Raw genomic sequence first — 27,086 nt, forward strand, 5'->3', positions numbered from 1 at the left:
CTGTCAAGCAGGGACACGGGTGGAATCCCAGGGATGTATTTTCTAGTTCCCATCCAGTTATCCGGGTTGTGCTTAAAAAGGGGTAAAGAGCTACTCTGCTTGACGTGGAGAGGGAGTCTATTCCATAGATGGGGGAACTCTCTGGGACACAAATCTGTCCCACCAGCAAGTCCTATTGATGGTCACAAACCAGGTTGTTCCAGAGTCAGAGTATGATTACAGTTCATGAAATTAGTATTGTTTCAGTCTTTGATGTCAACAAAAAGTGCTCTTTGCAGCACCCGCAATGTGCACAGTAATTACTCCTTCTGCAATTCATATGGAGTGACATTGCTTGGTATTGTATTTAAATAGGACTGTAGACTCTTTATTATAAGACCCATTGCTCCTACTGCTATTGGAACATTCTGGGCATCTTTCTTCCACATTGCTCTCATTTATGCTTGCAGTTCCTCAGGTTTTATGACTTTGTGTTTCTCTGTAGGCAGGACACTAGCCACTGGTTGTGGTGATTGCAGTGATGAGTGCTACTTTAAGTCTTCTTTTCCTGGACCACTGTTTCTGTTTTTCTAGCATCTGTCTTTTGAACTGTTGGTCTTAGGTGATCCTATTTTTTAGCATCTGTCTTTTGAACAGGTGGTCTTGGGTGATCTTATGTGATGTACACTTTTTCGTTTTCTGTGATGGTTTGTGGCTCATATCACTTTTATTCATGATACAGGGTCCATTTTTGTAAGCAGTGTGGTACATTCCTGCAGACGTATAACAAAAATAAGCTAGAGGGTTCTTGTAATTAAGCCGTTCCTTTACTACTGGCTTCTGTTAGCAGTTGACAAACTGAAGCACTAGCAGTGAATCAAACATCTTTTGCAAGTTAATCATAACACTGGCTTTAAACAGCATTTGCAAGGTTACCTGATCAGGGACATAGGAATAGTTATCAACAGATACTTTAAATGTGATCCAAACTTATTATTTTTTATTATCATGACTTCAAGCACATTTGAAATATTATTGAAAGATTATTAATATTAATAAATCAGTGATAACCAAACACTAAGTACTGCATAGCCGTTTGTATGTGCGACACTTTACATAATCAAAAGTAGGGAAGGCTACAGTAGTATCAAGCTGTGCAGATTTCATTTGGAGTAGTAAGAAAAGGATAGAGTGCTTATCTTTACTTTCTGTTACATGTAGACTAGCCATTGCTCACATGATTGTTATGTAGAAATGTTACCAAATTTACATCATGGTAGCTAATATGGGGGTTGAGTTTACACGTCATTTATCTGGGACTAGGAATAACAAGTGTATTTGCTAATGTACTGGCTCCAAGGACGACATTGAGTACAAACTAAGAATGACATGGAATGCACCGACTTGGAGAATCAGAAAGGCTGATATCCTCTTGACATTTAAAAGCTGTGTGGATGAATTCTTTTTCTTAATGACGTATGACCCCTTAGTAGTTGGTAGCCAACTCCAAGAAGGACTTTACTGAGGCTTTGAGCTTGATTTCACATCCCAAGATGAACACTGATCTGAGGTGGTACCGAACTTCTGTGAGAATTAAACTTTGCTCATGATAACATGTTAAAGCATATTGAGGCTTGTAAGATCACATCCTATAATAGCATTTTGCTTTAAAAGCTATTGGTATACTTTTTCTGGGATTCTGAAAGAACCCCAGCACTTACAATAAGGGCTGCTGTAAAAATACCTTGTTTCCACAACGTGGATATTTGTGATTAATAGAAATATTAGCTGCGATGAGTAAAAAAACTCATTATCAGCTAATTTTCCAGTCTGTGAATTGATTTAAAGTCTGTATGTAAAGATACAGAAGCATTTGCATATTGTGTTATAAAAGGTTTGATTTTGTAGGAGGGACGGAGTGAGTTTCAGAATTTTTTCTTGTTTGTCCTTTCCATTTTTATTTCTATTACACATTTTATCCAATCTGAAGCTATTGGATATTTGTATATGCCTGATCTCTTCTTTCCTTGACTGCCACTCAAAATGAGCTATAACCAAGCTGCCCTTTCTGACAGTAGAAACTGAAATGATTAACCAAACAAATGATCGTACTGGCAAACAGCCAAACTAGCCAAAAATGTAATGTTTGTGGTGGTCTTTCTGATAAAAGGATTATGCTGCCATTCATATAGGCACAGTACATGTTATAATTTTTCAGTTCATGATGCAGTAATTTTGGTATGGATTCTACTGAGAGTAGCTAATATTTAGGGTAGAGAAAATGAGCCAGATTTCAGTACTTCAATGTTGCTATCATTACAACTGCTTTCTTAATCTAAGGTATGATCGCTTCAGAAGTTTACATGTGGACATGTTCACTTAAGAGTCATTGCAAGTTAAATACTATGTGCCTAGAGAAAATATTTTCTGCCTTTGTATTCCATATATCCCACTTATGTGTTGTTCTGCTGTAGAACAGACACAGCATGCAACATGTTCTGTATAGTTAAAGGGACAGTTCATAACCAGATGTCCACTGACCTTAAGACAGATGGTTTAGTATTGCAAACACCTAGGTCAGAAATTCAAGGTCTGTCATAGTTACCTATCTCATAGGAAGCTTTCTGTCAGACCTATGGGCGACCATTAGACTTTTAATAGTATATACAGTGGATATAAAAAGTTTACACACCCCTTTTAAAATGCCAGGTTTTTGTGATATAAAAAATGAGACCACAATAAATAATTTCAAAACTTTTCCCACCTTTAATGTGACCTATAACCTGTACAATTCAATTAAAAAACAAACCAAATCTGTTAGAGGGAGAAATGTAAAAAATAAAAAAGTACAATAAGCTGGTTGCATAAGTGTGCACACCCTTAAGCTAATACTTTGTTGAAGCATCTTTTGATTCAAGTACACCATTCAGTCATCTTGGGTACACACCTGCCATCAATTAAAGAGACTCTGATTTAACCCCAAGTAACGTTCAGCTGTCCTAGTAGGATTTTCCTGACATTTACTCAGTTTCCTGCTGCAGCAAAAGCCATAGTTTGCCAGAGAGCTTACAAAGCATCAAAGGGATCTCATTGTTGAAAGGTGTACAGAAAATGTACACAGCATTGGATATACCATGGAACACAGTTGAGATAGTCATCAAAAGTGGAGAAAAATTAAAGTGATGTTGCGAAGAACTGGATGTCCCTCCAAAACTGTTGAAAAGACCAGATGAAAACTTGTCAGGGAGGCTGCCAAGAGACCTACAGCAACACTGAAGGAGCTGCAGGAATTTCTGGCAAGTACTGGTTGTGTACTATATGTGACAGCAATCTCCCGTATTCTCCATATGTCTGGGCTATGGGGTAAGGTTGCAAGACGGAAGCCTTTTCTTACACACAAAAACATCCAGGCCCAGCTAAAATTTGCAAAACAATACATCAAGTCTCCCAAAAGCATGTGGGAAAATGTGTTATGGTCTGATGAGACAAAGGTTGAAAACTTTTTGGCCACAATTCCACAAGGTACGTTTGGCGCAAAAACAACACTTCATCACCAAAAGAACACCACCCCCCATGGTGAAGCATGGTGGTGGCATTATCATGCTTTGGGGTTGCTTTTCTTAAGCTGGAACTGGGGCTTTAGTCAAGGTCGAGGGAATTGTGAACAGTTCCAAATACCAGTTAACGTTTGGCCCAAAACCTTCAGGCGTCTGGTAAAAAGACGAAGAGGAATTTCACCTTTCGGCACGACAGTGACCCCAAGCATACATCCAAATCAACAAAAGAATGGCTTCACCAGAAGAAAATTAATGATGTTAAGTTGTCTATCTCGCCTTCATTCTTGCTGGATGGGTTCGGAGCCGATCCTCTGCTCCGACTCGGCCACTCTAAAAGCTCGAGAGCTAGTTCCACCGGCTCGAGGCTCCCCTATATCCCACAATGCTAGGCGGTAACTCCTCATTTGCCGCTATAGCGATCGAGGTGCTCTTCAACCGGCTCGTCAGGTTAGTTCTTAAAACTAAGTTTAATCTTAGATAGACCCCATTTTAAGTTAGTTTTTCTTAATTATTTTCTAAATTAGGTAGTTTCCTGCCATTCCTTTCCATTTTTTCCCCTTCTTTCCAAAACTCACTAGAGTTCTTCCCTTGGGCCCTTAGGCCCAGTCCCTCCCTTCCTAGCAGTTGGAGTGACTGTGTTTTGTAGGGATTTAATTTTACTAATTTTTACAATTTAATTTAATTTTTCAATAAGTGTAATCGGTGTGTGTGTGTGAGAGTGTGTGATTACACTTTTCTTCTTAGACATGTCTAAGGAATCAAAGGTCTCAGGCTTTAAGAAGTGTGACTCGTGCTGTCAGAAGATGTCTCTGACAGACAGTCACACTTCTTGTGTATACTGCCTGGGACCTTTGCACCTGCAGGACTCCTGTGCAGTTTGCCATGGCTTCAGCCCTAGAGTCCTGCAGGAGCGTAAAAATAAGCTCATTCTAAGGGGCTTATTGAAGCCTGAGGGTCCCCCGACTCAATCCTCAGGGAAACCCTCAAAGCCTTCCAGACCTTCGGCTCCGGTCTCTGAGTCATCTTCTGGGGCTCCGAAGGCTGGAGCCGATAACTCTCGAACTCATGTCCCTACTATTTCCTCGGCTCCGGCCGGAGCCGAGGAAGACATCGGTGAGTCGGCTCCGATCAAATTGTCAGAACCGACCTCCAGAAAAAGGTCCCGATCACCATCTATCGGCTCCGTTCATTCGGCTCCAGCATCACCATTGCTGTCTGAACGGAGCCATAGATCTCACTCCTCTAGGTCGTCGAGACTATCAGATCATGACCTTCAGAGGGTAGTGAGTCGACTTCTTAAGTCCGAGGCACTGGCCCAGATGCTTCAAAGTCTGACTCAACAGTCGAGGGCTAATCCCATCACTCAGAATGTTCCTCCTCTGACTCCTTTGAGTTCGGAGCTGGGGCGGCTCGGACCCGAGACTGTGGTGGCGTCGGAACCCATACCGTTGTCTTTGGTGCCGTTGTCTGCTCCGATGACTTCCTTGGAAGAATCTCGGCGCCGGACTTCCCTCGTCGGCTCCAAGGGGGGGTGAGTGGCATCGGACCCTTGTCCGACCCCGCTCTCCCTCTCGGTGCTTCGGCGCTGGTGAGTTCGGCTCCGACATCGGCCTCGGAGCCATCACTGTCGGTGCCGGGGGAGGTTTTCAGCTTTTCGGAGTGGAGACCTCTGGCTCTGCCTGACAGGGGTGCCTTCGAGGTCATGAGGAGCGTGTTAGAACCTGGTTCAACTCCACAGTCGGCTCCGTCTGCCCCTCCCTCCACGGTGCCTCCAGTGTTTTCTGCTCACTCTCTCATCCCGGATCGTAGAGAGCCAGCTCCTCAAGTATCCCCAGTGGGGATCTCCTCCTCTTGCGAGGCCTCTCCTGACCTGGTAGGAGAGCCCCCTAGGAAGAGGCAGTGCAAGAGGAAGCACATTGACTCCCCTGAGTCTGTCACCTCTGACACTGATTTAGAGGATTCTGAAGGTTCCCCTCGTTCCCCCTCTGAAGATGTCTCCTTTGCAGACATCCTCAAAATCTTAAAACAGAGGGGGAATTGGCCAGCCCTCGACCCTTCAGAGGATGAATTGGTGTATCTTGAGGCATTTGGCTCTCGCCCTTCCACCTCCTGGGTGTCCCCTCCCTTTGACCCCCTCATGCAAGTGGTGGCAAAAAAGGCCTGGACGGCTCCTGACTCAGTGGAACCCACCCCCAGGCGACCATCAAAATTTATCACTGCCCCCAAGGACAAACCATTTTTAAGCAAAGGCGTCTCTGTTGATGCTATGGTGGTGGCTGCGGCCACCAAGAAGGAGATAGCTGATCCTTCAGTGCCTGTTCATCCTCCTAACAAGGAGTCTAGGTCTATGGACAGGTACGGGAAGCGGATGTTCTCGTCAGCGACCTTTACTATGCGCTCGCTGAATTACCTGTGTCATTTCACTCGCCTTCAGAGGGATTTGCTCAAGGAAGCGAGCGAAATGTTAAAGGACCCAACAGCGGCTGTTGGTTTTCAGGATAGGATGAACTCTCAGCCGGCGACCCTTAATTCTATAACTCCTCCATGCGCCTCCTTTCATATGTGGCGGATGGAGCGAGTAGAGCGGCAGGTACAGGTGTGGCCTTGCGTCGGCACGCCTGGATGCGGCTATGTAACTTTGCGGACCCTTTCAAGGCGTCCTTTACTAACTCCCCTTTTGATGGATCATCCCTCTTTGGTCCTCAAGTGAAGGAAACCCTGACTAGGTGCGAGACTGATGGCAAAACTCTGTCTGCCGTCGGAGTCCGTTTTTCTACTCCTTCTAGGCCTTACCCCAAAGGCCAGAAGGGGGGAAAGATGTGGTTCCGCAAATAATCTCAGGGAGATTTGCCTGATGCACAGAGTCGATTCCCCTCTAGAGGCAGAGGGGAAACAATAATGGTAGACGCCGTCCTAGTGGCAGAGGGGGCCCGCAGAATCAGGGCAGTCGAGAAACCTTTTCCGACAAGCCCTTTCAGCATCCCTGAGGTGTTGCCCGACTGTCCACCTTCGGAGGCAGTCGGGGGAAGATTATCTCTGTACCCAGAAGCCTGGCTATCCCTAACTCAAGACAAGTGGGTACAGTCTATCATTTCCGAAGGCTACAAAATCCCATTCTTTTTCATTCCAAAGCAATCCAAAAAATCCCTTCCAGACGTTCCACCCAGTCAAAGGGGGCAAGCAGCACTAGAAATTTCAAAGCTGCTTGCAAAAAGAGCCATTCAACCAGTTCCAGCAGACCAACAAGGATCCGGAATCTACTCCAAATTCTTTTTGGTTACAAAGAAAACAGGGAACTGGAGACCCATTTTGGATCTCAGCAACTTGAACAAGTTTGTCAAGAAAACAAAGTTCCGGATGGTCACCCTGCAGTCCATTCTACACCTTTTGGGGCGGGACAACTGGATGTGCTCAATAGATCTCCAGGATGTGTACTATCACATCAGAATGAGTCGAAGCTCCAGGAGATTCCTCCGCTTCAGGCTGGGAACCAGTCATTTCCAATTCAGGGCCCTGCCCTTTGGACTCACTACAGCCCCCCGAGTGTTTACCAAATGCATGGCAGTGGTCACCTCTCATCTGAGACGACAAGGATTCCAGGTGTTTCCGTATTTAGACTACTGGCTCCTTACAGCCCCCACCAAGCATCTTTTGCTTCTTGCCAGAGACTACACTTTTCACACATGTCAAACACTAGGCATTTCAATAAATTACGAAAAGTCTGTCTTGTCACCTTGTCGTGTTATTACCTTCATAGGCGCAAATCTAGACAGTCAACATGTCAGCCAGACTCACAGAACAGAGAATAGCAGACATACACAGACAGGTCTCTCTTGTCTTGCAGAGCAACAAAGTCAAAGCCAGATTGATCCTGAAGGTCTTGTGGATTATGGTGGCGGCCATCCCTCTTCTACCATTAGCTCGCTTCCATATGAGAATCTTACAATGGATGCTCTTCACACAATGGTCTTTCCAACGACTTCCAATGTCCCATCCTATTCGGATAACACAATCGTGCAAAAATCATCTCTCTTGGTGGATCACATCTCCCCTGCTCTTCCTAGGGAGACGTCCCTTCTCCTCCGGTTGCTACAGTGACAACGGACGCCTCCCTGATTGGGTGGGGGGGGCATTACCAGGGCAGGACGGTCCAAGGCATGTGGCAACCTTTAGAGTGCCACTTGCACATAAATGTCCTAGAGATGAGAGCAGTGCTTCTAGCATTGCAAGCCTTACAAGACTCTCTTCCCAAGGGAACTATAGCAATTCAGACAGACAATATGTCTGTAGTGTGGTACATCAACAAACAAGGCAGAACCAGATCTTACCCCCTATGTCGAGAGGCACTCAGACTGTGGCAATGGGCAATTTCTTCTCAGCGGTTTCTGTTAGCAACGCACATTCCCAGGAAGTCCAATGTGATTGCAGACAAATTGAGCAGAGCTATTCTCATGCCTCACGAGTGGTCTCTGAAGAATTCAGTGTTGGAGAAAGTTTTTCGAAAGTGGGGCCGGCCTTGCTGCGACCTTTTCACTACTCCCCAAAACAGCAAGTGCGACGATTTCTTCACCCTCTTTCCCCAACCAGGCCACCCCAGCAGAGACGCTCTAGTACACGATTGGCCCCGGGGATTTCTGTATGCTTTTCCTCCCTTCCCACTGATATCTCCGCTAATACAGAAAGCCATCGCTCAGAAAGCTTCCATGATCCTCATTGCCCCTTACTGGCCTCGACAGGTTTGGTTCCCATTTCTCCACCGTTATCTGTTGGAGCAACCTTGGCATCTGGACCCAGTTCCAGACCTCTTGACCCATCAGTCGGGTCAGTTGCACCACTCCCTCCCTTCTCTGAACCTCACAGCGTGGTTCCTCCAATTCCAACTCTAGCCAGGCTTCCTCTAATATCTCACTCAGTTTGAGATATTTTGATAGCCTCTCATAAATCTTCCACTCGGAAGATTTATCATAGTAAGTGGAAACGTTTTTTCTGTTGGGTGCAGTCAAAGAATATAGATCCTTTCACTGCTTCCATTCAATCAGTTTTAGACTTTCTAGCCGAACTTTTCCACTCGGGTTCGTCTCCGTCTACCATCAAAGTTCAATTGGCAGCAATATCGAACTTTCATGTCGGAGTCTCAGAGTCCTCCATTATGTCTCACAAACTCTGCAAAGCCTTTTTAAAGGGAGTTTTTCTCCTCAAACCACCTATCAGGGATCCTCCTCCTCAATGGGATCTCAACTTGGCTCTAGCGTCCTTAATTCTTTCCCCCTTTGAACCAGCGGCTTCATGTTCAATGAAGTTACTATCTTGGAAAACACTCTTTTTAGTAGCTATCACTTCAGCTAGAAGAGTCTCTGAACTCCATGCTCTGTGTAGTCGACCCCCTTCTCTTTTGTTTCATAAGGATAGGGTGTCCTTAGTACTAACCCGTTCTTTTTGCCTAAGGTAGCTTCACTGGCAAATTTGAATCAAACCATTGATCTTCCTGTGTTCTTCCCTAATTATTCGAACAGGTCTGAACAAAAATTACATTGCTTAGACGTTCATCGCCAACTGAGGTACTATTTAGACAGGACCAAACAATTCAGGAAGTCTGATCAACTGTTTGTTTCTTATGCAGAAGGTAGAATGGGCCTTCTCGTTTCTAAAGTATCTCTCTCTAGATGGCTTACTTTGTTGATTATCCTTGTGTATGAGATCAGACATCAACAGTTGCTATCCAAACCCAGGGCTCATTCAACTAGAGCTTTAGCCACATCTATAGCTTTCCAAGATAGGCTGCCTATTGATTCGATTTGTTCTGCAGCTACTTGGGCTTCTCCCCATACCTTCATTTCTCATTATAAGTTGGACTTGGCCTCTAGGGACCGAGCCAACTTTGGTTCCACTGTACTCAAGAGTCTGTTCCGATAGGCCACCCGGGACAAGGTGCTAGGGAAGCGGTCCCATCCAGCAAGAATGAAGGCGAGATAGACAACTTAACATTTAGAAGTTATGTACCTACCATAACGTTCCATGTTAGTTGTCTTCTTCTCGCCTTCTTTCTTGCGTCCCACCCTCCTTCCCCCTAGCCTGGACAGACCTAAAGGAGTTTGTTTTGTTCCTTTTATGGAATTTCCTTGCTGGGCTTAGCTTTCAAACGAGATCTGAGGAGTTACCGCCTAGCATTGTGGGATATAGGGGAGCCTCGAGCCGGTGGAACTAGCTCTCGAGCTTTTAGAGTGGCCGAGTCGGAGCCGAGGATCGGCTCCGAACCCGTCCAGCATGAAAGAAGGCGAGAAGAAGACAACTAACATGGAACGTTATGGTAGATACATAACTTCTAATTTTGGAATGGCCAGCCAGAGCCTAGACATAAATCCAATAGAAAATCTGTGGGTAACCTGAAGAGGGCTGTGCACAAGAGATGCCCTCACAATCTGACAGATTTGGAGCGCTTTTGCAAGGAAGAGTGGGCAAACATTGCCAACAACACAACACTAATCACGAGACACATAACTCTCCTAAACAGTGTGCCACTCAATCAAAGCCCCTGAGGCAAAGCAGCATGCCCAACACACTAGTTATAGGTGACTCTCTAGTGAGGCACACTGATGTCCCACTCACTAGGTTGAATAAGGAGAAAGTAACAGTCAACTGCCTGTCAGGTGCCAGGATCCGCCACATAACGCATGCACTCAGGTCCCTCAACAGATACAAATATGACACTGTCATTGTACATGTGAGTGTGAATGACCTGAGACGTACCTCCCTGGACTACATTAAGAGACATGGAGGAACTTTCGGATTATGTAGCCCAGGCGGGTATGACCCTAGCCCTGAGCAGCATCCTACCATCACCCAGAATGATACCACATCTGTTGTTCTTCTTTCGGCTTTTTCCGAGTTAGGGGTCGCCACAGCTGAACTCCGGTCCGCTAATGACTGGCAGTAGATTTTTACGGTGCCGTGATGCCAGCTCGACACCCAACCTTCAATGAAGGCACAGCCATTCACGCATGTCTTTCAAACGCCACTCGACCGCAGGAAGGACATGCAGACTCCACACAGAAGGTGCTCCAGCCGAGAATCGAACGGGCGAACCTCTTGCTGTGAAGCCAGAATGATACCACAGTACAAGCAGAAAATGATTGACTTAAACAATTGGCTAAGTTTCTGGTGTCATTCCAAGGGGATCCAGTATCTGTCCGCCTGGGATGACATGACTAACAGATCTTAATGCTTTGCCAGAGATGGCCCGCATCTGTCACCACTGGGGTTCTGGATACTGGCCAAGGCTCTTGCCCCACCTATAGTGCCTTGGCCATGAGTAAAATTTCTGTTCATGAAAAAGTTGGGGGAAAAAGTTTTGAGAACTTGATTTTTTTTTCTTTTGAAAATTCTCAAAACAGCAAGTAAAAGGCCACATAAAACCTCATAGACAAAAACATCAAAAAGATCCTGGCAAAACCATCTTTAGTGTATATAATACCTGTAACCTTCTTTGACAGAAGCCAATGAGAAATATGCAGCTTACACCTTAAGGACATACAAGTGTTTCAGTCACATGGCTTCTTAATGTTCCTGACTTTTTATTTTTTATAACCCTTTATTAAGGCATTCAGGCTAGTAAAGTCAAACTCTATTTGCCTATAGATATGACATGTTTCACCCTTTATATGGGCCCATCAGTACAGCATAAATGGGTAGTTTGACCATTTACTGAAAACATCTAGCTTTAACTAAAACTACCAGGAAACCTGTTGTGAATTATTGTTGGATTTAGGTTGTTTTGGTGAAGATAATTTCCCTAAATACACTTCCAAACAAAAAGTCGAAATATGTTTGGGCAAATATTGAAAAAAGAAAGGTGCACCCATCATACCTCTCAACTGTCCAGATTTTTGGGTCATATTTTTGGTTTGTGCCTCATAAAATTTATTGTTTCCTAGCAAATTACTGAGGATTGAAGTGAATAAACAGTGGCATACATTTCAGTTTCAGACGTCCTATCCTTAGAAATGCATACTTACACAAATTTTATTATGCTGTTAACTTTCTAAGTTTATAAGGGCAATATTTAAAATCTGTCCATATTTTGGGGCCTTTGCCCCGCAATTTAGGCTTTGTCCAGATTTCTTGCGCAAAGAGGTTGAGAGGTATGGCCCCCACCCATTGCCACCATTGCTCTCTCATACAGTTGGAAAGTGTCCACTGTATGCCTTCTACTAATATAGTCAATTCTGGACTCGCTGCACCTTGGGAGTAAGAAGAAAAACACTTCTTTAGCAACCTTTTGATGTATATGTGTTTTTTTTATATATATATATATATATATATATATATATATATATATATAGGTTCATAGGTTCATAGGTTTATACTAGGCTATCTGCCCTAAGGCATTTATAAGCCTAGCCCAAATTATTGTGGCTTACGCCACCCCTTATATGAAAAAATACTGTGCCCATTAGTTTGTTGTGCCTCTGTCCAGCAGTGACCCAGAGATGATTCCCCGGGTAAACCTACGATCTCCCATCCACAGGTCTAGATTTCTCTTGAACAGAGTCAGCGAGGTGCTCTGCCTCACATGGACCGGGATTTTATTCCACAGCATAGGGAGTCTCTGAGTGATAAATCTATCCTCCAGCACGCCCTATTTATATCCGTGCTAAGGTTTAAGTCGCTTGCTCTAGTGGTTTTGGTGGATTTGGATTTTTGAGGTGGAGCATGTCCATTAATTCCGGGTTGGACATGGCCTTGTATGTCAGGCACATGTCACCTCTGAGCAGACGGTATGCGACTGAATAGAGCTGGAGTTTCTTCAATCTGGCAGCATATGACAGATTTTGGAGTCCCTTTATCCTTTTGGTGAGGAACTTTTGGGGTCTCTCCAATTGCTGCAGATGTCGGGTGAGATACATCCCGAATGGGGCATTGTACTCTATCATTGGTCTGATAAGTGAAGAGTACAGGGAACAATGACCTCACTAGATCTGGATGTGAATCCCTTCATGATCAGGTGGGCAATGTAGAAGGTCTTTCTAACCACTTTAGCAATGTGAGTGTCAAAAGAAAGGCCACTGTCAACCTGGGTCCCCAGGTCCCTGATAACCTCTTCTGTGCTTAGTGGATTGCCACCTATATGGTAGCTTGGGGTTACCTTGTTTTTCCCAAGGGTATGACTATACATTTTTGGCGTTAACTTCAGGCCATGGCTCTGGCACCAGCTATCTGTTTCCGTGAGTCCCTTCTGAAGGATATCAGTGTCCGATGCACTTTCCACTATGGCCCAGTTTGCAGTCATCTGCAAACTTTGTCAGCCAAAGTCCTCCCATGTTGGCCTGTACTTCTGAGAAGTAGATGCCAAACAATAGGGGCCAAGGACCGAGCCCTGTGGGACACCACTTGTGACCGGCTTGGAGTCTGACACAGCCAGCAACTCTAACCCTGTGGGTTCTGTCCTTAAGCCAGTTTGCAACCCATCTTGTGACATATGGGTTTACATTTAAGCTGGTAGTTTTTCTACAATACCCGAGTGGGGTATTGTGTCGAAAGCCTTTGCAAGGTCAAGGTAGGCTGTATGGACTGCCTTTCCTCATCAATGGCCTTGGTGACTATTTCAAGAAGTCACCAAGTTCAAAAGGCATGATCTTCCCTTGACAAAGCCAAACTGGGTCGGGTCCAATGTCTGCAAGTCCCCTATATCTTTGTTTATGAGCTCCATTATGATCCTCTCCATAGCTTTGCAGACTAGACTTGTTGCTTATGGGGCGGTAATTACCAGGGTCCGAGAGGCCACCTTTGTGGAGTGGGACCACAGTTGCCGTGACGCCACTCCTTGGGCACGATCCTGTGGTAAGGCTGAGATTAAACAGCTGCCTTATGTGCGGGTTTAATTCCTCATTTAGCTCGTAGCACACAGCCGGGGACACCATCCGTCCCATTGATGCTGTGTTTTTAGCTTTAGAGAGAGCAGCTTTCACCTGCGCATTTGAGATGTCCGGGAGGCTACACTCGGCTGGGATAGTTATCTCTCCTTTAGGGGAGAGGGGTGAAGTTTGCACTGAACCTGTCTGCCAGTATGTTGGCAATGTCTGTGGGTTCAGTGATTTTTGTATCATTTTGGACTAATTCTGAGCATATCTGTGAGTTTCCACCCAGGTTCCTAACATAGCTGAAAAAGGCCTTATGATTGTCCTTTTGAATCCATGGCAATTTTTCTCTCAAAATTGGCCTTAGTTGATTTTATGAGTGCTCGTAATTTTTACTAATAATGATCAGGTGACTTCCTTTTATGGATTTTGTTCTATCATGTAATAGCTTTCTCCTCTTATTGTAAAGTTTGTTAATGGCTGGGGTCCACCAGACTGGACGCTTGCCCTTTGTGGAAAGAGTCTTGGTTTTATTTGGGATTGCCTGATCCATGCAGTCCTGGAGGTGTTCATAGAAGGCATTTGTAAGGGCTTCCAGCTTGGGTTGTGGTTTCCTCTGACTCAGGGGCCTTGAAGGATACCACACCAGTCTTGAGTAGTGTGAAGTTTGCTTTAGAGAAGTTCTTCACTATGGTCTTTTTGTTTGGGGTGGGGGCGGATGTGGATTTCCAGTGAGATTAGTTTATGATCAGATCTCACCAATGAGGGATATACTTCCGTGTGGAGCATTTTGTCCCCATGTTTGTGACAATGAGATCTAGTATATTTTCTCCTCGTGGGAACAGTGACTAGCTGTTCCATGGCATTTGAATTTATGAACTCCAGGAACCGTTGGGCTAGAAAGTTAGGGCTTGAGTAATGTTCCCAGTCTATATTCGGTAGTTGAAGTCACCCAATATGATGGTGTTTGGAGATACATTTATACCCTCCAGTGTCTTCAGGAAGGCTGTGTGGGGTTCCTGAGTTTGAGAGGGTGGCCTGTAGCATGCTACAATTTGTAGAGCAGTTTTGCCTATTGTTAGTTGTACCTGGATGGTTTCCAAGCTTCATGCTGCCACCAACCTGGAGGTGTGAGTATCCTTTATGAATATGGATACACCCTCCTTTTGTGGAGTGGTCCGGGTTTTGGGGCGAACGCATGATATGAGGTAAAACCTAATAGTGCCGGGTGCTCTCAGGAGCCTTGAACCAGGTTTCAGTTACAGCACAGACATCGATGTTCTCCATACTGAGAAGGGCCTCGAGTGCATTTTGAGATTTAGACTTCTGGCATTGAGCAGCATTACCCTCAATTTCTTCCCATTTTTGTTTTCTAGGGTGGTAGGTTTAGAATTTGAGCCTTGCCTAAAAAGGCACTATGGGGTGGCAAGAGCCTTAGCCAATATCCGGAATCCCAGGGTGACAGGTGCAAGCCGCCCCCATGGCAGCGTGGCTTGTCAAGCATGTCATCCCAGGCAGACAGACACTGGATCCCCTTTGAATGACACCAGACATTAAGCCAATTGTTAAAGCTGATCATCTTGTCTCTATATTGTGGCATCATTCTTGGTGAAGGAAGGATACTGCTCAGGGTTAGGGTCATACCTGCCTGGGCTACATAATCAGAGAGCTCCTCTATGTCTCTTTTCATGCAGTCCAGGGAGGTACGCCTCAGGTCGCTCACACCAGCATGGACAATGACTGTGTCATATTTGTACTTGCTGTGGAGTGACCCGAGTGCTTGTGTTATGTGGCGGATTCTAGCCCGATAGGCAGCTTACTGTGACCCTCTCCTTGTTCAGCCTGGTGAGTGGGACGCCAGTGTGTCTGACTATGGAGTCACCTATGACAAGTATGTTTGGTGTTGTATTTGGCCTTAAGGGCTGTGACTGCTTTGCACACTGCTTTTGTGGTTTATGTGTTGCTTGTGGGGTGTCTTGAGGTAGCAGTTGTTTGGGTGTCTGCTTTGGAGGCCTCTGCTGTTTAGGTAAATTTTTACTCAGAGCCTCCGAGTATGTCTTTGTGTGTTTATGTGTTTGATTCAGTGGAGTGGTAGCATTATGTGAGGCTGGTTTTGTGGTGTGTGTAGTTGCCTTCTCCTCCTGTCTGGTCTTGCCAGTCCTGAGTTGAGAGAGCTCAGCCTCCAGTTTGGCTAAATAGCTGCATCTCTCGCAAGTATTTGTGTTATGTGGGAGGAGGAGAGGGTTGTCTGTGTACATGAGGCAGTTATAACATTGCCTCAAGATTCCCAGATTCACCAGCTGGACCGGAGAGGAGATTGACAACTGACCTTTGGACATGCTAGAATAATATTGGGAAATCCTTAATTGAAAACAAGGGCCAGTGGGGAGTGAGGGTGTAGTGCTTTTAATTTTTAGTGCTGACTTATATAATTGCTTTAGTGAGCTAGTGCCAGGTAACTTGAGTGCAATGTGATACAAGTAACTAAATGCAAAATCGACAAACAGTAACTTTCTTTCAAGTGAAACAAGGAAATAAGTACAGTAAGCAATGCAGATATCACTAGTGATCCACAGAAGCTGAGAAGTTGATTAGGTGAATTAGCTTCCAGGAAATAACAAGCAAACAAACAACAAGTATATAAACAAAGCTAGATTCAGTAGGCCTGGATCTAGTCTATGATAGAGCAAACAAGGTGAACCAATTTCAGTAAGATACAGTTCAAATATTCAGGCACTATAAACCTTTAACCAGAAAATTCCCAGCTCAGAAGGGCAGAGTCCAGCCTCTTCTCCCACAAGAGTGCAGTCCACTAACCTTCTTAATGTAAAATAACTGGCCTGAAGCCCAAGTGCGTAAACCAGAACTAATACACTTGGACACTGGGCTCTCAATCAGCAGTTCCCAACTTAGAAGGATGAAAGCTACCTGTCCTGCCACCACAGTGCTTGCCACAAACCTTCCTAATGTAAAACAACTGGTCTGAAGCCCAAGTGCTTAATCCAAAAGACTTGAATGATAGCTACACTTTAATCAAGTTACAACCAAGCAGTAATAAATACCATTGAATACTTTAGAGAATGTCTGGATTAGTGCTCAAGTTACACAAACAAAGCTAGATCCAGCAGGCCCGAATCCAGTCTATGCCACAGCAAACAAGGCGCACCAACTTCAGTAAGAAACAGTTCAGATATGCATGCACTATAAGCCTTTAACCAGAAATTCCCAGCTCAGAAGGGCAGAGTCCAGCCTCTCCTCCCACAAGAGTGCAGACCACGAACCCTCTTAATGTAAAATAACTGGCTTGAAAGCCCAAGTGCTTAAACCAGAATTAATACACTTTTAGAATAACAGACACTGAGCCCTCAATCAGCAGTTCTCAACCTAGAAGGATGTAAGCTACCTGTTCTGCCACAACAGTGCAGACCACAAACCTCTCAGTGCAAAACAACTAACTGGTCCGAAGCCCAAGTGTTTAAACCAAAAGGCTTAGAATGAGTTACACCAAGCAGTAATAAATACAATTGAGTATTTTAAGATGATGCAAAAGTAAAAAGAAGTAGGTAAAAACACAAGTACAGTAAAAGCAGATGAAATTTTATATATATAGAGAGAGAGAGAGTGCCGAAGACTAATACACAGTCAAGTTGTAGTCTGGTAAATTGCCTGGGCCGTTTGCCCTCCAGTGGGCTATCTTCTTTCCTAAAGATAATGTGTAGTGAATCCTTTGGGCATTTGCAAAACTGCTGTGTGAACTCTCCAGATGTATTATTTGCATGTTTAACAAACATTTTTGGTGCGGTTCAAAACAAGTGATTTCCACTAGAAGATAATTTGTAGCTGGGTAAATCCCAGTTGTCCCACATGTGAAGAGCATCAGTTTGCAGGCCTTTACCATTTTTACTTCTAGTGAAGCTTTATTAAAAAACTAGCTTGGAGGTTATCAATGCATATCTGTATTACAGTGAATATGGTGTTTATGGCTAAAAACCTGTGCTTGATGTGGGGGAGAAGTACATGCCACAAGCCAGTTGATTTCAGGGGACTTGTTATTTTAGACCCACCCCATCCCCATCTCTTTTTATAATTGTTCTTTGCATGTTCAGAGACTCAGAGGAAAGCTATTTAGTGTGTAAATAATTTTGAAACAAAAACGTTAGCAGTTGTAGATTGTAGGTGCAAGTTGATTTAATTGCAGTGTTTTAATGACGGTATAAAATACAGTAGTACTTGTACTATTGTTAATTCAATGTTTTATCTCCTTAGTTCAGAAGTCCATGATGTAATCTGTAGACAAGCTGATTACTTTTATTTCACTGTTTGCGGTATATGGCTAATAATGTAGCATCTGTACATCATGACAGATTGCTTCTGAACAATGATATAGCACAGGGAGAAAATTGGTAATAGCACTGTTTGTTAATAAACAGAAAAATATGTAGATTTGGATCATTTTGTACACATTTGTGCTACTTAAGCAGTTTTGAGGAAAGCCTTTCTTAGAAATTAGCAGAAACTACAGAGAAACTTTTCCTTCATTTGTGCAATTGTCTCAGTTAAGCAGTGTGTTTTTTATGTCTTTATTAAAATAGCACATTTTAAGTAACTATTTTGTCCATCTTCTACTAAGGTAAGAGTCTGGGTGTTTCCAGAAGGAACAAGGAATCATGGTGGTGACCTGCTGCCATTCAAGAAAGGAGCTTTCCATCTGGCTGTGCAGGCTCAGGTAATCTTAAGCTATCTGTACTAGTTGGCGTATGCAAGTATAAAATTGTTTTGGTCCTCCCTTATAATTGTGAAGCGATATGTCTTCATGGTCTGCCATCATTGGACATAGTTATGTAAACCATATTGTATTAACCTGCTCTGAATATTGTATTATAAAGTACACTAGTTCCACCAGATGTTTAAATAGTGTTGCATGTGGTATTGTAAGGAGTAAAAATGAAATGTCACTGAGTTTTGACTCCCAGTTTACCAGTGTTTGACACTATTAAAGTTAGAATTCTTGCATCTCGGTTTATTACGATGCTGAGTTTTTGTTTGGTTCTTCTTTTAAGGTCACAGAAAATAGAAGTGGTGGTGGAGGATTGATACTGATGCCCAAAGTATCAGTGCAGTACATCATGGTAGTTGCCTACAGCTTGGTATTTAGCATACCTTAGTATTAGGTGGGAAGAGGACAAAGTAAAATCTCATGAGAACATGAGAACTTGTGTTACTTCATAGGTGTGTGTGTATGTATGTGTATGTGTATGTATGTGTATATATCGATCTTGTTTATCTCTGTCTCTCTCTCTCTCTCTCTATATATATATATATATATATATATATATATAATGTATATATGTATATATATGTATATATGTATATATATATATATATATATGTATATATGTATATATATATATATATGTGTATATATGTATATATATGTATATATGTATATATATATATGTATATATGTATATATATATGTATATATGTATATATATATGTATATATGTATATATATATATATATGTATATATGTATATGTATATATATATGTATATCCAGCTTCTTCGCTTTCCCCTCATTCCCAAATAATTAAAATGGCTAATGATTTGTTGACTCTTATTATATATATATGTATATCCAGCTTCTTCGCTTTCCCCTCAATCCCAAATAATAAAAATGGCTAATGATTTGTTGACTCTTATTAGGGGTTCTCAGCCTCCTCCTTCTAAAAGTAGTAGGGATGTTTCTCCTGAGGTTTTGTCCTGCTCAGGTTCTGATTCTTCCAGCATTTCTGCTGATAGAGGAATTTTCTCCAGCTTTTTTTCTGTTTGAGGATTCAGATGCAGAGGAGTCCATCCCTTTGGCCTTTCCTCCAGAGGATTTCTCTTTTGGTGATAATTTAAATACCCTCTGAGAACATTTTAAATGGGAAGATCAGGATTATCCCCAAGCCAAGAAACGGATTAGGGAGTTTCTGGATTTACCTCAGCATAAGCCTCTTGCTTTTCCCTCTGTTGGAAGTTGTTGTTTTTCTGGAAAATTCCTCGTCTCCAAATTTGGTTCCTCCTGCTCCCAGGAAACCTGACAGGTACTACAGAGTCCCTGATTCTCATCTGTTTCTTTGCAGGAGTCTGTTGGCAGATCCAGAGGTTATTTCTCAGGGCCCTAAAGGAGTTAAGACAACTGTTAGCGGGAATCCTGTTCCCTCTGACAGTGAGTTTAGAAACCTAGATAGGTGGGGCAAGAAGGTTTATACCTCTGCCACCCTAGTTATTGGGCTACCAATTGCCTATTTCATATGCTGAAGTACCAGCAGCACACCTTGGAGGCTTTTAAGTCTAGGATAGCAGGTGTACCTCTTTGGCAGAGAGTAAAGACATGCAGGATTTACTGAATTCCGCTAGTCTGGTCATTAAGCATTCTTTGCATTGTGGTTTTGACATCCTTGAGGCCTCCAGCAGGGCTACGGCTACTGGATCTGTTATTAGAAGGCACGCTTTGCTCAGAGAACAGCCTCTTCCAGAACCTGTCAAGGCTAAGCTTTTGGATGTACCTTTGCATAATGACAGTCTTTTTGGCAGCAAAGCAGAGGAGGTACTAAAGAAGATGGAGGATAAGGCTAAGTCCATGCAAACTGTTAAGGATTTTTTGCAAGTTCAACCTCCTCGTTTTAGCAGGAATTACTTTTCCAAGAGTTGGACCATTCCTGATACCCGCAGACAGAACCGTTCCAGGACTAGAGGTTACAAATCTTCTAGGGGGCAGGGGGCTACCCCTCAAAGGTCTAGACATTGACAAGCTTCCACTTCTAAAGGGGGAAGCTCCAAGCCTGCATCTCAATCAGAACAGTCTCAATTACTTTTTACAACTTCTGCCTATTCTTGCTTGCCGGGAGAGTCCTTTAGGAGGAAGGTTGGCCCTTTTTGCAGATGTCTGGGCCACTATCACAGACTACAAATGGGTGATCAGAACAGTGTCCCTAGGGCACATGTTTTCTTTCCACACCTGTCCAGCTCCCAAGGGGTTCCCGGATGTTCCTCCAAACCAAAGGGCAGAAGTAGAAAAACAAATTTTGTCTGTCTCATCTGGGAGCAATAGAATCCATTCCTGCTCAACAGGTAGGCCAGGGCTTTTATTCCAGGCTTTTCCTAGTTCCAAAAAAAGAAGGCACCTAGCATCCTATCCTGGATCTTTCCATTCTGAACTCTTTTCTAGTAATGCCAAAGTTCAAAATGCTCACTCTGCATCAGTTGCTACCACTGCTAGAAAAGGATTCCTGGCTGGTAACCTTGGATCTCAAAGAGGCTTATCTGCACATTCCTTTCAGGGAAAGTTGCAGGCAGTACCTTTGTTTCAGAGTGGGCAAAATACATTACCAATTCTCTGTGCTGCTCTTTGGCTTATCTACTGCTCCCAGAGTCTTCACAAAGTGCCTGGCCCCAGTCATTGCTTTTTGCAGGCAGAAAAAATGTCAGATTTACCCATACTTGGATGACTGTCAGATTCCAGCAAGTTCTCAGGAACAGCTATTAAAGGATCTGGAATTTGTAAAGATTCTTCTCTCTTCCCTGGATTACACTCTGAATGTGGAAAAATAGAAAATGGTACCATTTAAGGAGAGAACATTCCTGGGAAGCGAGTCTGAACACAGCCGCCCAGATGATGCATCTCACCCAGGAGAAGCAGGCAACTCTTTCAGTTTACTTCAAGGACTTGGCAAGCCTGTCCCAGCTCCCTGCAAGGAAATACCTGCAAGCTCTGGGATTCATGGCATCTTGTATTCTCATGGTTCCATATGCAAGACTGCATATGATGAAATTGCAATGGTACTTCAAGAACATTTGGTGTCAATACACACACAGGACCTGGATATGATGATTCCTCTGCTTCCATCTCTGCAGGCGGAGTTTCTTTGGTGGGCAGCAGCCTGTCTACAAAACAAAGGCATGCCTTTTCGGACACCTCTTGCCACTCAAGTTCTGACTACAGACTCATCGGACTACGCATGGGGAGCACACCTGGATGGCAGATGCATACAGGGACGTTGGAATGCCCAGCAGATGCACCTGCACATAAATCTGAAAGAGTTGATTGCAGTTCAGCAGGCGCTACTAGCTTTCAAGCATCTGTCCAGGGAACCCTGCTTGTCAGGACAGACAACACCCACGGTCATGTGGTACATCAACAAGCAGGGAGGGACTCACTCTTACCCCCTGTGCAAGCAAAGCATGAATCTTTGCTCCGTGGCAACATTCCTGAACCTGCATTTTCTAGCTCAGTTTCTTTCAGGAAAGCTCAATGTTTTGGCAGACCAGTTGAGCAGGCAAACCCTGGATCTTCACGAGTGGCAGCTGAAAAGAACAGTCTTTCACAGCATCATTCAATGTTGGGGCACTCCTCAGGTGCATCTTTTCTCCTCCCCAGACAACCATCTGCTACCTCTGCTTTGCAACAGACAGCAGCACAGCAGAGCCTGGAAAGTGGATGCTCTGTCCTTCCCTTGGACGTTGCTGTCGGTGTACGCCTTCCCTCCTCTTCCTCTTCTTCCCAGAGTATTAGTGAAGATCAGGGACGAACGTCCAAGGACTATTCTTATAGTTCTGGACTAGCCCAGACAGCATTGGTATCTGCTGCTTCGCATTCTCTCCCATCTTCCTCCTTGGCATCTTCCTCTGAAGCCAGATCTTTTGGTTCAGGAAAGGGGAAACATTCTACATCTTCATCTTCATTCTCTCCATTTGGCAACACGGCTCATTGTATGACTCCTTCCCTTTCTTCCTCCCTTTCCCAACAGGTGGTTGACGTGCTGAGGGGGAGGGCAGGAGGCCTAGCACTAGGAAATCCTATGCTGGCAAATGGGAAAGGTTCTCAATGGATGCAGGCTAGAGGGGAGTCTGCTTCTCAACCTACCCTTCCTCTGATCCTGGAATAACCTGGCTGATTTGCTTCAGGGTGGTCTTTCTTTTTCCTCTGATCCTGGAATACCTGGCTGATTTGCTTCAGGGTGGTCTTTCTTTTTCCTCTATCAAGCTCCACGCTTCAGCCATCTCTGCTCATTGTTCTGTTGAACAGCCCATTGTTTCTCATCCCCTGATGAAAATGTTTCTCAGAGGTGCTTGCAATTTAAAACCTCCCAGAAGAGCACGTACTCCAGCCTGGGATCTTAATTTTGTTCTGGAGAAACTCACTCTTCCTCCTTTTGAGCCAGCTGCCTCTACAGATTTAAAGTTTCTCTCTTGGAAGACCACCATCCTCTTGGTTATATCTTCAGCAAGCAGTGTTTCTGAGCTGCAAGCTTTGATGGCCATGGAGCCCTTTCTTGTCCATGCAGATAGTCTCTCTGAGGGCTAATCCCTCCTTTATGCCCAAGGTGGTTTCCAGCCTGACTCTTAATCAGTCCATACACCTTCCTACCTTATTTCCTAATCCTCGCAATAGAGGTGAAAGGATCCTACATTCCCTTGATGTGCACAGACCGTTCAGGTTTTACCTGACAGGACTAAGGACCTTCGGAAATCAGCACAGTTATTGGTCAGTTTTGCCCCTGGAGCCCAGGGCAAGGCTATTTCTAAGCAAACCATTTCTAAATGGATTGCACATTGCATTACCTTTTGTTATTCCTTTCATGGCAACTCCACCTCAAGGGGTTAGGACCCACTCTACTAGAGCGGCTTCCACTTCTGCAGCCTTTTTAAGGAGTGGTCCCTACCAAAGACATTTTGGAAGCTGCCACATGGTCTTCTGTTCACACTTTCACAAAGCATTATAATTTGCCTCTGTTTTCCAGAGCCAGGGCAGGGTTTTCCACTGCGGTGTTGCAGGGCATTATCTCCAACCCTTGATGCTGTTGGTTCCTCCCCCCCTTTTTTATTTGGGCTTTGGTAATCAACCCATTTGTTAGAACTGCAGCAGTGAAAAACTATGAACATAGTACAGTTGTGTACACTTACCATAAACGTAGATGTTAGAGTGTATTCACTGTTGCAATCCTGGTTTCCCTCCCTCCTTCCCCCTTTTTGTGGTCCTCTCCTATTCTCTTTTCCTGAGCTACAGGCTTAATTTATTTGTCAAATTGGTTTTTGTTTCAGCCTTATTTTCTGGGGTCTCCTGACTGTTATGGCAAGAAAGACTGAGGAAGTGACATCGGCTGCTTCCTTTTGTATCGGGCGCCCTGACGTCCTTTACAACTGACGGCAACCAACATCATTTTTACTTACGTTTGGTATTCTGGCCAACTGAGGGCTACCGAGAGCCGGATAACCCATTTGTTAGGACTGCAACAGTGAACACACTCATCTACATTTATGGTAAGTATACACAACTGTGCTTTATCCTTCCCAAATAAAATACTGGTGGGCATAATCCTCTGTTTTTCTGCCATCGATATCCATTGATTCCTTGGACCTGACAATAAGACCAGCATGGTTTGATGCTGTGAACATGCCTGTGCTTTTTTTACCTTTTATTTGGCAGTCATTCATTGGTACGCTTCTTCGAAATGAATATCACTCCTTGTGTTTGCAAGAATTTCATTTCTCAGTGGTCCCACTCCATAAAGGTGGTGCCACAACGGACCCCAGAAACTATCGACCTATAAGCCTAACTAGCCTGGTCTGCAAAGCTGTGGAGCTCATCATCATGGAACTCATAAACAAAGACATTGGGAACCTCCAAACACTGGATCCTACCCAATTCGGCTTTAAGGGCAGATCTTGTCTCTTGAACCTGGTCAGTTTCTTTGAAACAGTCACCAAGGCCATAGACGAAGGGAAAGGTAGTCCACACAGCCTACCTTGACCTTGCAAAAGCCTTCGACACAATACCCCACTCGGGCATCATAAATAAGCTCACCAGCTTAAATATCAACCCCTGTGTCACAAGATGGGTTGCAAACTGGCTTAGGGGTAGAACCCACATGGTCAGAATTGCAGGTGCCATGTCAGACTCTAAACCAGTTACAAGTGGCGTCCCACAAGGCTCAGTCCTGGGACCTCTCTTGTTCGGTATATATTTCTCTGAGGTACAGGCTAACACAGGAGGACTATGGCTGACGAAGTTTGCAGATGACTGCAAACTGGGGGCCATAATCGACTCACCGGCTGACACAAGCATCCTCCAAAAAGGTCTCACAGAGACAGATAACTGGTGCCAGAGCTATGGCCTAAAGCTAAATGCCAAAAAGTGCATAGGCATCCCCTTTGGGAAAAACAAAGTGCCCACAAATTACCACATAGGTGGTAATCCATTAAGTACAGAAGAAGTAATTAGGGATTTGGGGACCCAAGTAGATTGCAATCTCTCCTTTGACAATCACATTGCCAAAGTGGTTAGAAAGACATTCTATTATAGCCCACCTTATCACAAAGGGGTTCACATCTAGATCAAGAGAGGTCATTGTGCCCCTCTACTCATCACTCATCAGGCTCATAATTGAATACAATGCCCCATTTGGGATGTACCTTACCTGACACCTGCTACAACTAGAAAGACCCCAAAAGTACCTCACCAAGAGGATCAAGGGACTCAAACAGATGTCCTACGCAGTTAGGCTAAAGTAACTCCAGCTCTACTCAGTTGCTTACCGCCTACACAGAGGCGATCTGTGCCTGACGTATAAAGCCATGTCCAACCCAGAATTAATGGACATGCTCCACCTCAAGAAATCCAAATCCATCAGAACTACATGCTCCAGTGACTTAAACCTCAGCACAGAAATAAATAGAACATGCTGGAGGGCAGATTCATATCCCAGAGGCTCCCCTCACTCTGGAACAAAATCCCAATCCAGATTACTTTTTTACAACTCTGTTTTTCCTTGTATCCATCAGTTCTGAAAAGTCGTGTGTCCACCCTACACAGAACATAAAATTCATTGGTTCATTGTACACTGACTTCTATTATCAGTCTTCATCCAGAGAGAATTCAAGTCCTAAGAGCATCAGTGCTATGGCACTTGCATCATCAGTCTCCCCTGGCTTCACTAGTTCTGACTGTACTGTAGTCCTTCATGCCTGCCTTTACATACAAATTCTTTAGCATTTGCTATCAACCGTGTCTTTGAATCTCTGACCCCCCCAATACTTCCCAGTATGCATCGCTCCAGCATGAAAGATGCAGCTGTTGTGGTGGCTGACATACCCATATCTTCTCTTAGATTGTCCATTTGTATTACTTCCCCCAGCAGTGGTTAGTCCCCAGGGATCCATCCTCTTGGGAGGCAGAGACATTTTCAGGGAGGGGGGGGGTCTGAGGTGTATGGGCTCAGAGAACTATCTTGACATAAGTGTCCTGAAGATAACAGTCCACCTAGTATAGTAGTGGTTTCAAGGGTGATGTCTCTGATGGGAGTTGTTCTTTTATGGAAATTCTTGTTAAAAATAAAAGTGAAATATTGGTCTTCCTCTGTCTATTACATTAGACAGGGATGATATATTGGCTTTTGCTCAGTGCTCAGGTTTTTTTTTTTTATTTTTTCAGGCTGTTTACCCTTCTGATTCTGTTTTTACTGGTAAAAGAAAAAGGAATGTTTTCTGATGTTTCCCATTGGGTATGATGACCCTGTGTTTTGAAATGTTAGCCAAAAGATTCCACTTAAGCTGTGCTGACAAGGTCATAAGAAGGTTGAAACATGCATGTCCACAGCTAGTGGGGTTTGGCTTTTTTGGCCTGAATTTGTCCATAACAGACTTGAAAAGAAAGTCACAGACATTCAGAATTGCCATATAGTTGAAACACCTGATGTCCTTACAAGGTCATTTGCATATATCCGTTGTCTCCTCTAATGCAAGAGGTTTCAAGATATCACACAGTGAAAAGTCTAGCTTGGCTAGCTTTTTCTGTTTTTTTTTTTTTTTTGCTTTGTGATGAACAGGGAAATGATTGAGAGGGCATGAACTCAGTTTTTTTTTTTCTTCTCAGGAGACTGATTCTGATTCAGAAAAATGTTTATTCTGAGTGTCCATTGGAAGAATTTTATTTTTCTGAAAGCGTATTACCTAGGATAACACAGTTGTTTCAGTGGGAACATAATGGCATTCCAGTATCTTTGAAAAAATCGTTTTATTTATTTTAAATAAAATATTCTCAACTCACTCTTGTTCCTTCTGTTCTTACCAGCGTTGAAAGATGTTTTTATTGCAGGTTGTAACATTCCTGGCAGCCAGCCTGCTAGCTCCTGAAAAGATGAATAGATTGTGTAAACTTCCTCATTCTTGCAGATTTATTTTTTAATCACAGATCTGATCTTGCAGTGATTTTCTTGGCAAATGCTTCTGCAGCTAAACATTTAGTAAATGCTAATCCCCCTTTCTCTTGATAAGGATAGGAAAGCCTTGGATAAGATGTCTGAAAAAAAGTGTGTACTTGTACCTCTTAATTCTTAAGCCCACGTATTAAAGTTTTTGCTTTCCCCATATGAGGAAATGGGGAACATTATAGCCACTTTTCCTTCTAAGGAAAAAGTCTTCACTGAACACACACACTGTTTCTGTGTCTCAAGTGACCAAACGTTCTTTGAAGTGTGCTTTAAACTCAGGTGATACTTTATCCATAGCAGCTGCTACTGGAAATGTTATCAGTAGGTTTGCATGTTATATTAATAAAATTTAAAGGAGGATGCAAAAGCTGAAATTTTTATTTCTTCCTTGAATAGGAGGAGGATTTTGAACCATTTGCTGCGGAGGCTTTGGAAAAGTGT

The 27,086-nt window shown here is 43.7% G+C and overlaps 1 protein-coding gene across 2 annotated transcripts in view; it reads left to right on the plus strand.

The window, feature by feature from the left end:
* Positions 1-27,086, plus strand: part of LOC122790888 (1-acyl-sn-glycerol-3-phosphate acyltransferase alpha-like) — a 1,029,281-nt gene that overhangs the window by 769,561 nt on the left and 232,634 nt on the right. For both annotated transcript variants that reach the window (XM_044058560.1, XM_044058559.1), the window contains exon 4: positions 18,021-18,116. In XM_044058560.1, the coding sequence (XP_043914495.1) occupies positions 18,021-18,116 (96 nt within the window). The remainder of the gene's footprint in view (positions 1-18,020; positions 18,117-27,086) is intronic.

The sequence above is a fragment of the Protopterus annectens genome, chromosome 16.part0, assembly GCF_019279795.1.
Source record: "Protopterus annectens isolate FY-2018-M chromosome 16.part0, PAN1.0, whole genome shotgun sequence".
Classification (NCBI taxonomy): Eukaryota; Metazoa; Chordata; order Ceratodontiformes; family Protopteridae; genus Protopterus; species Protopterus annectens.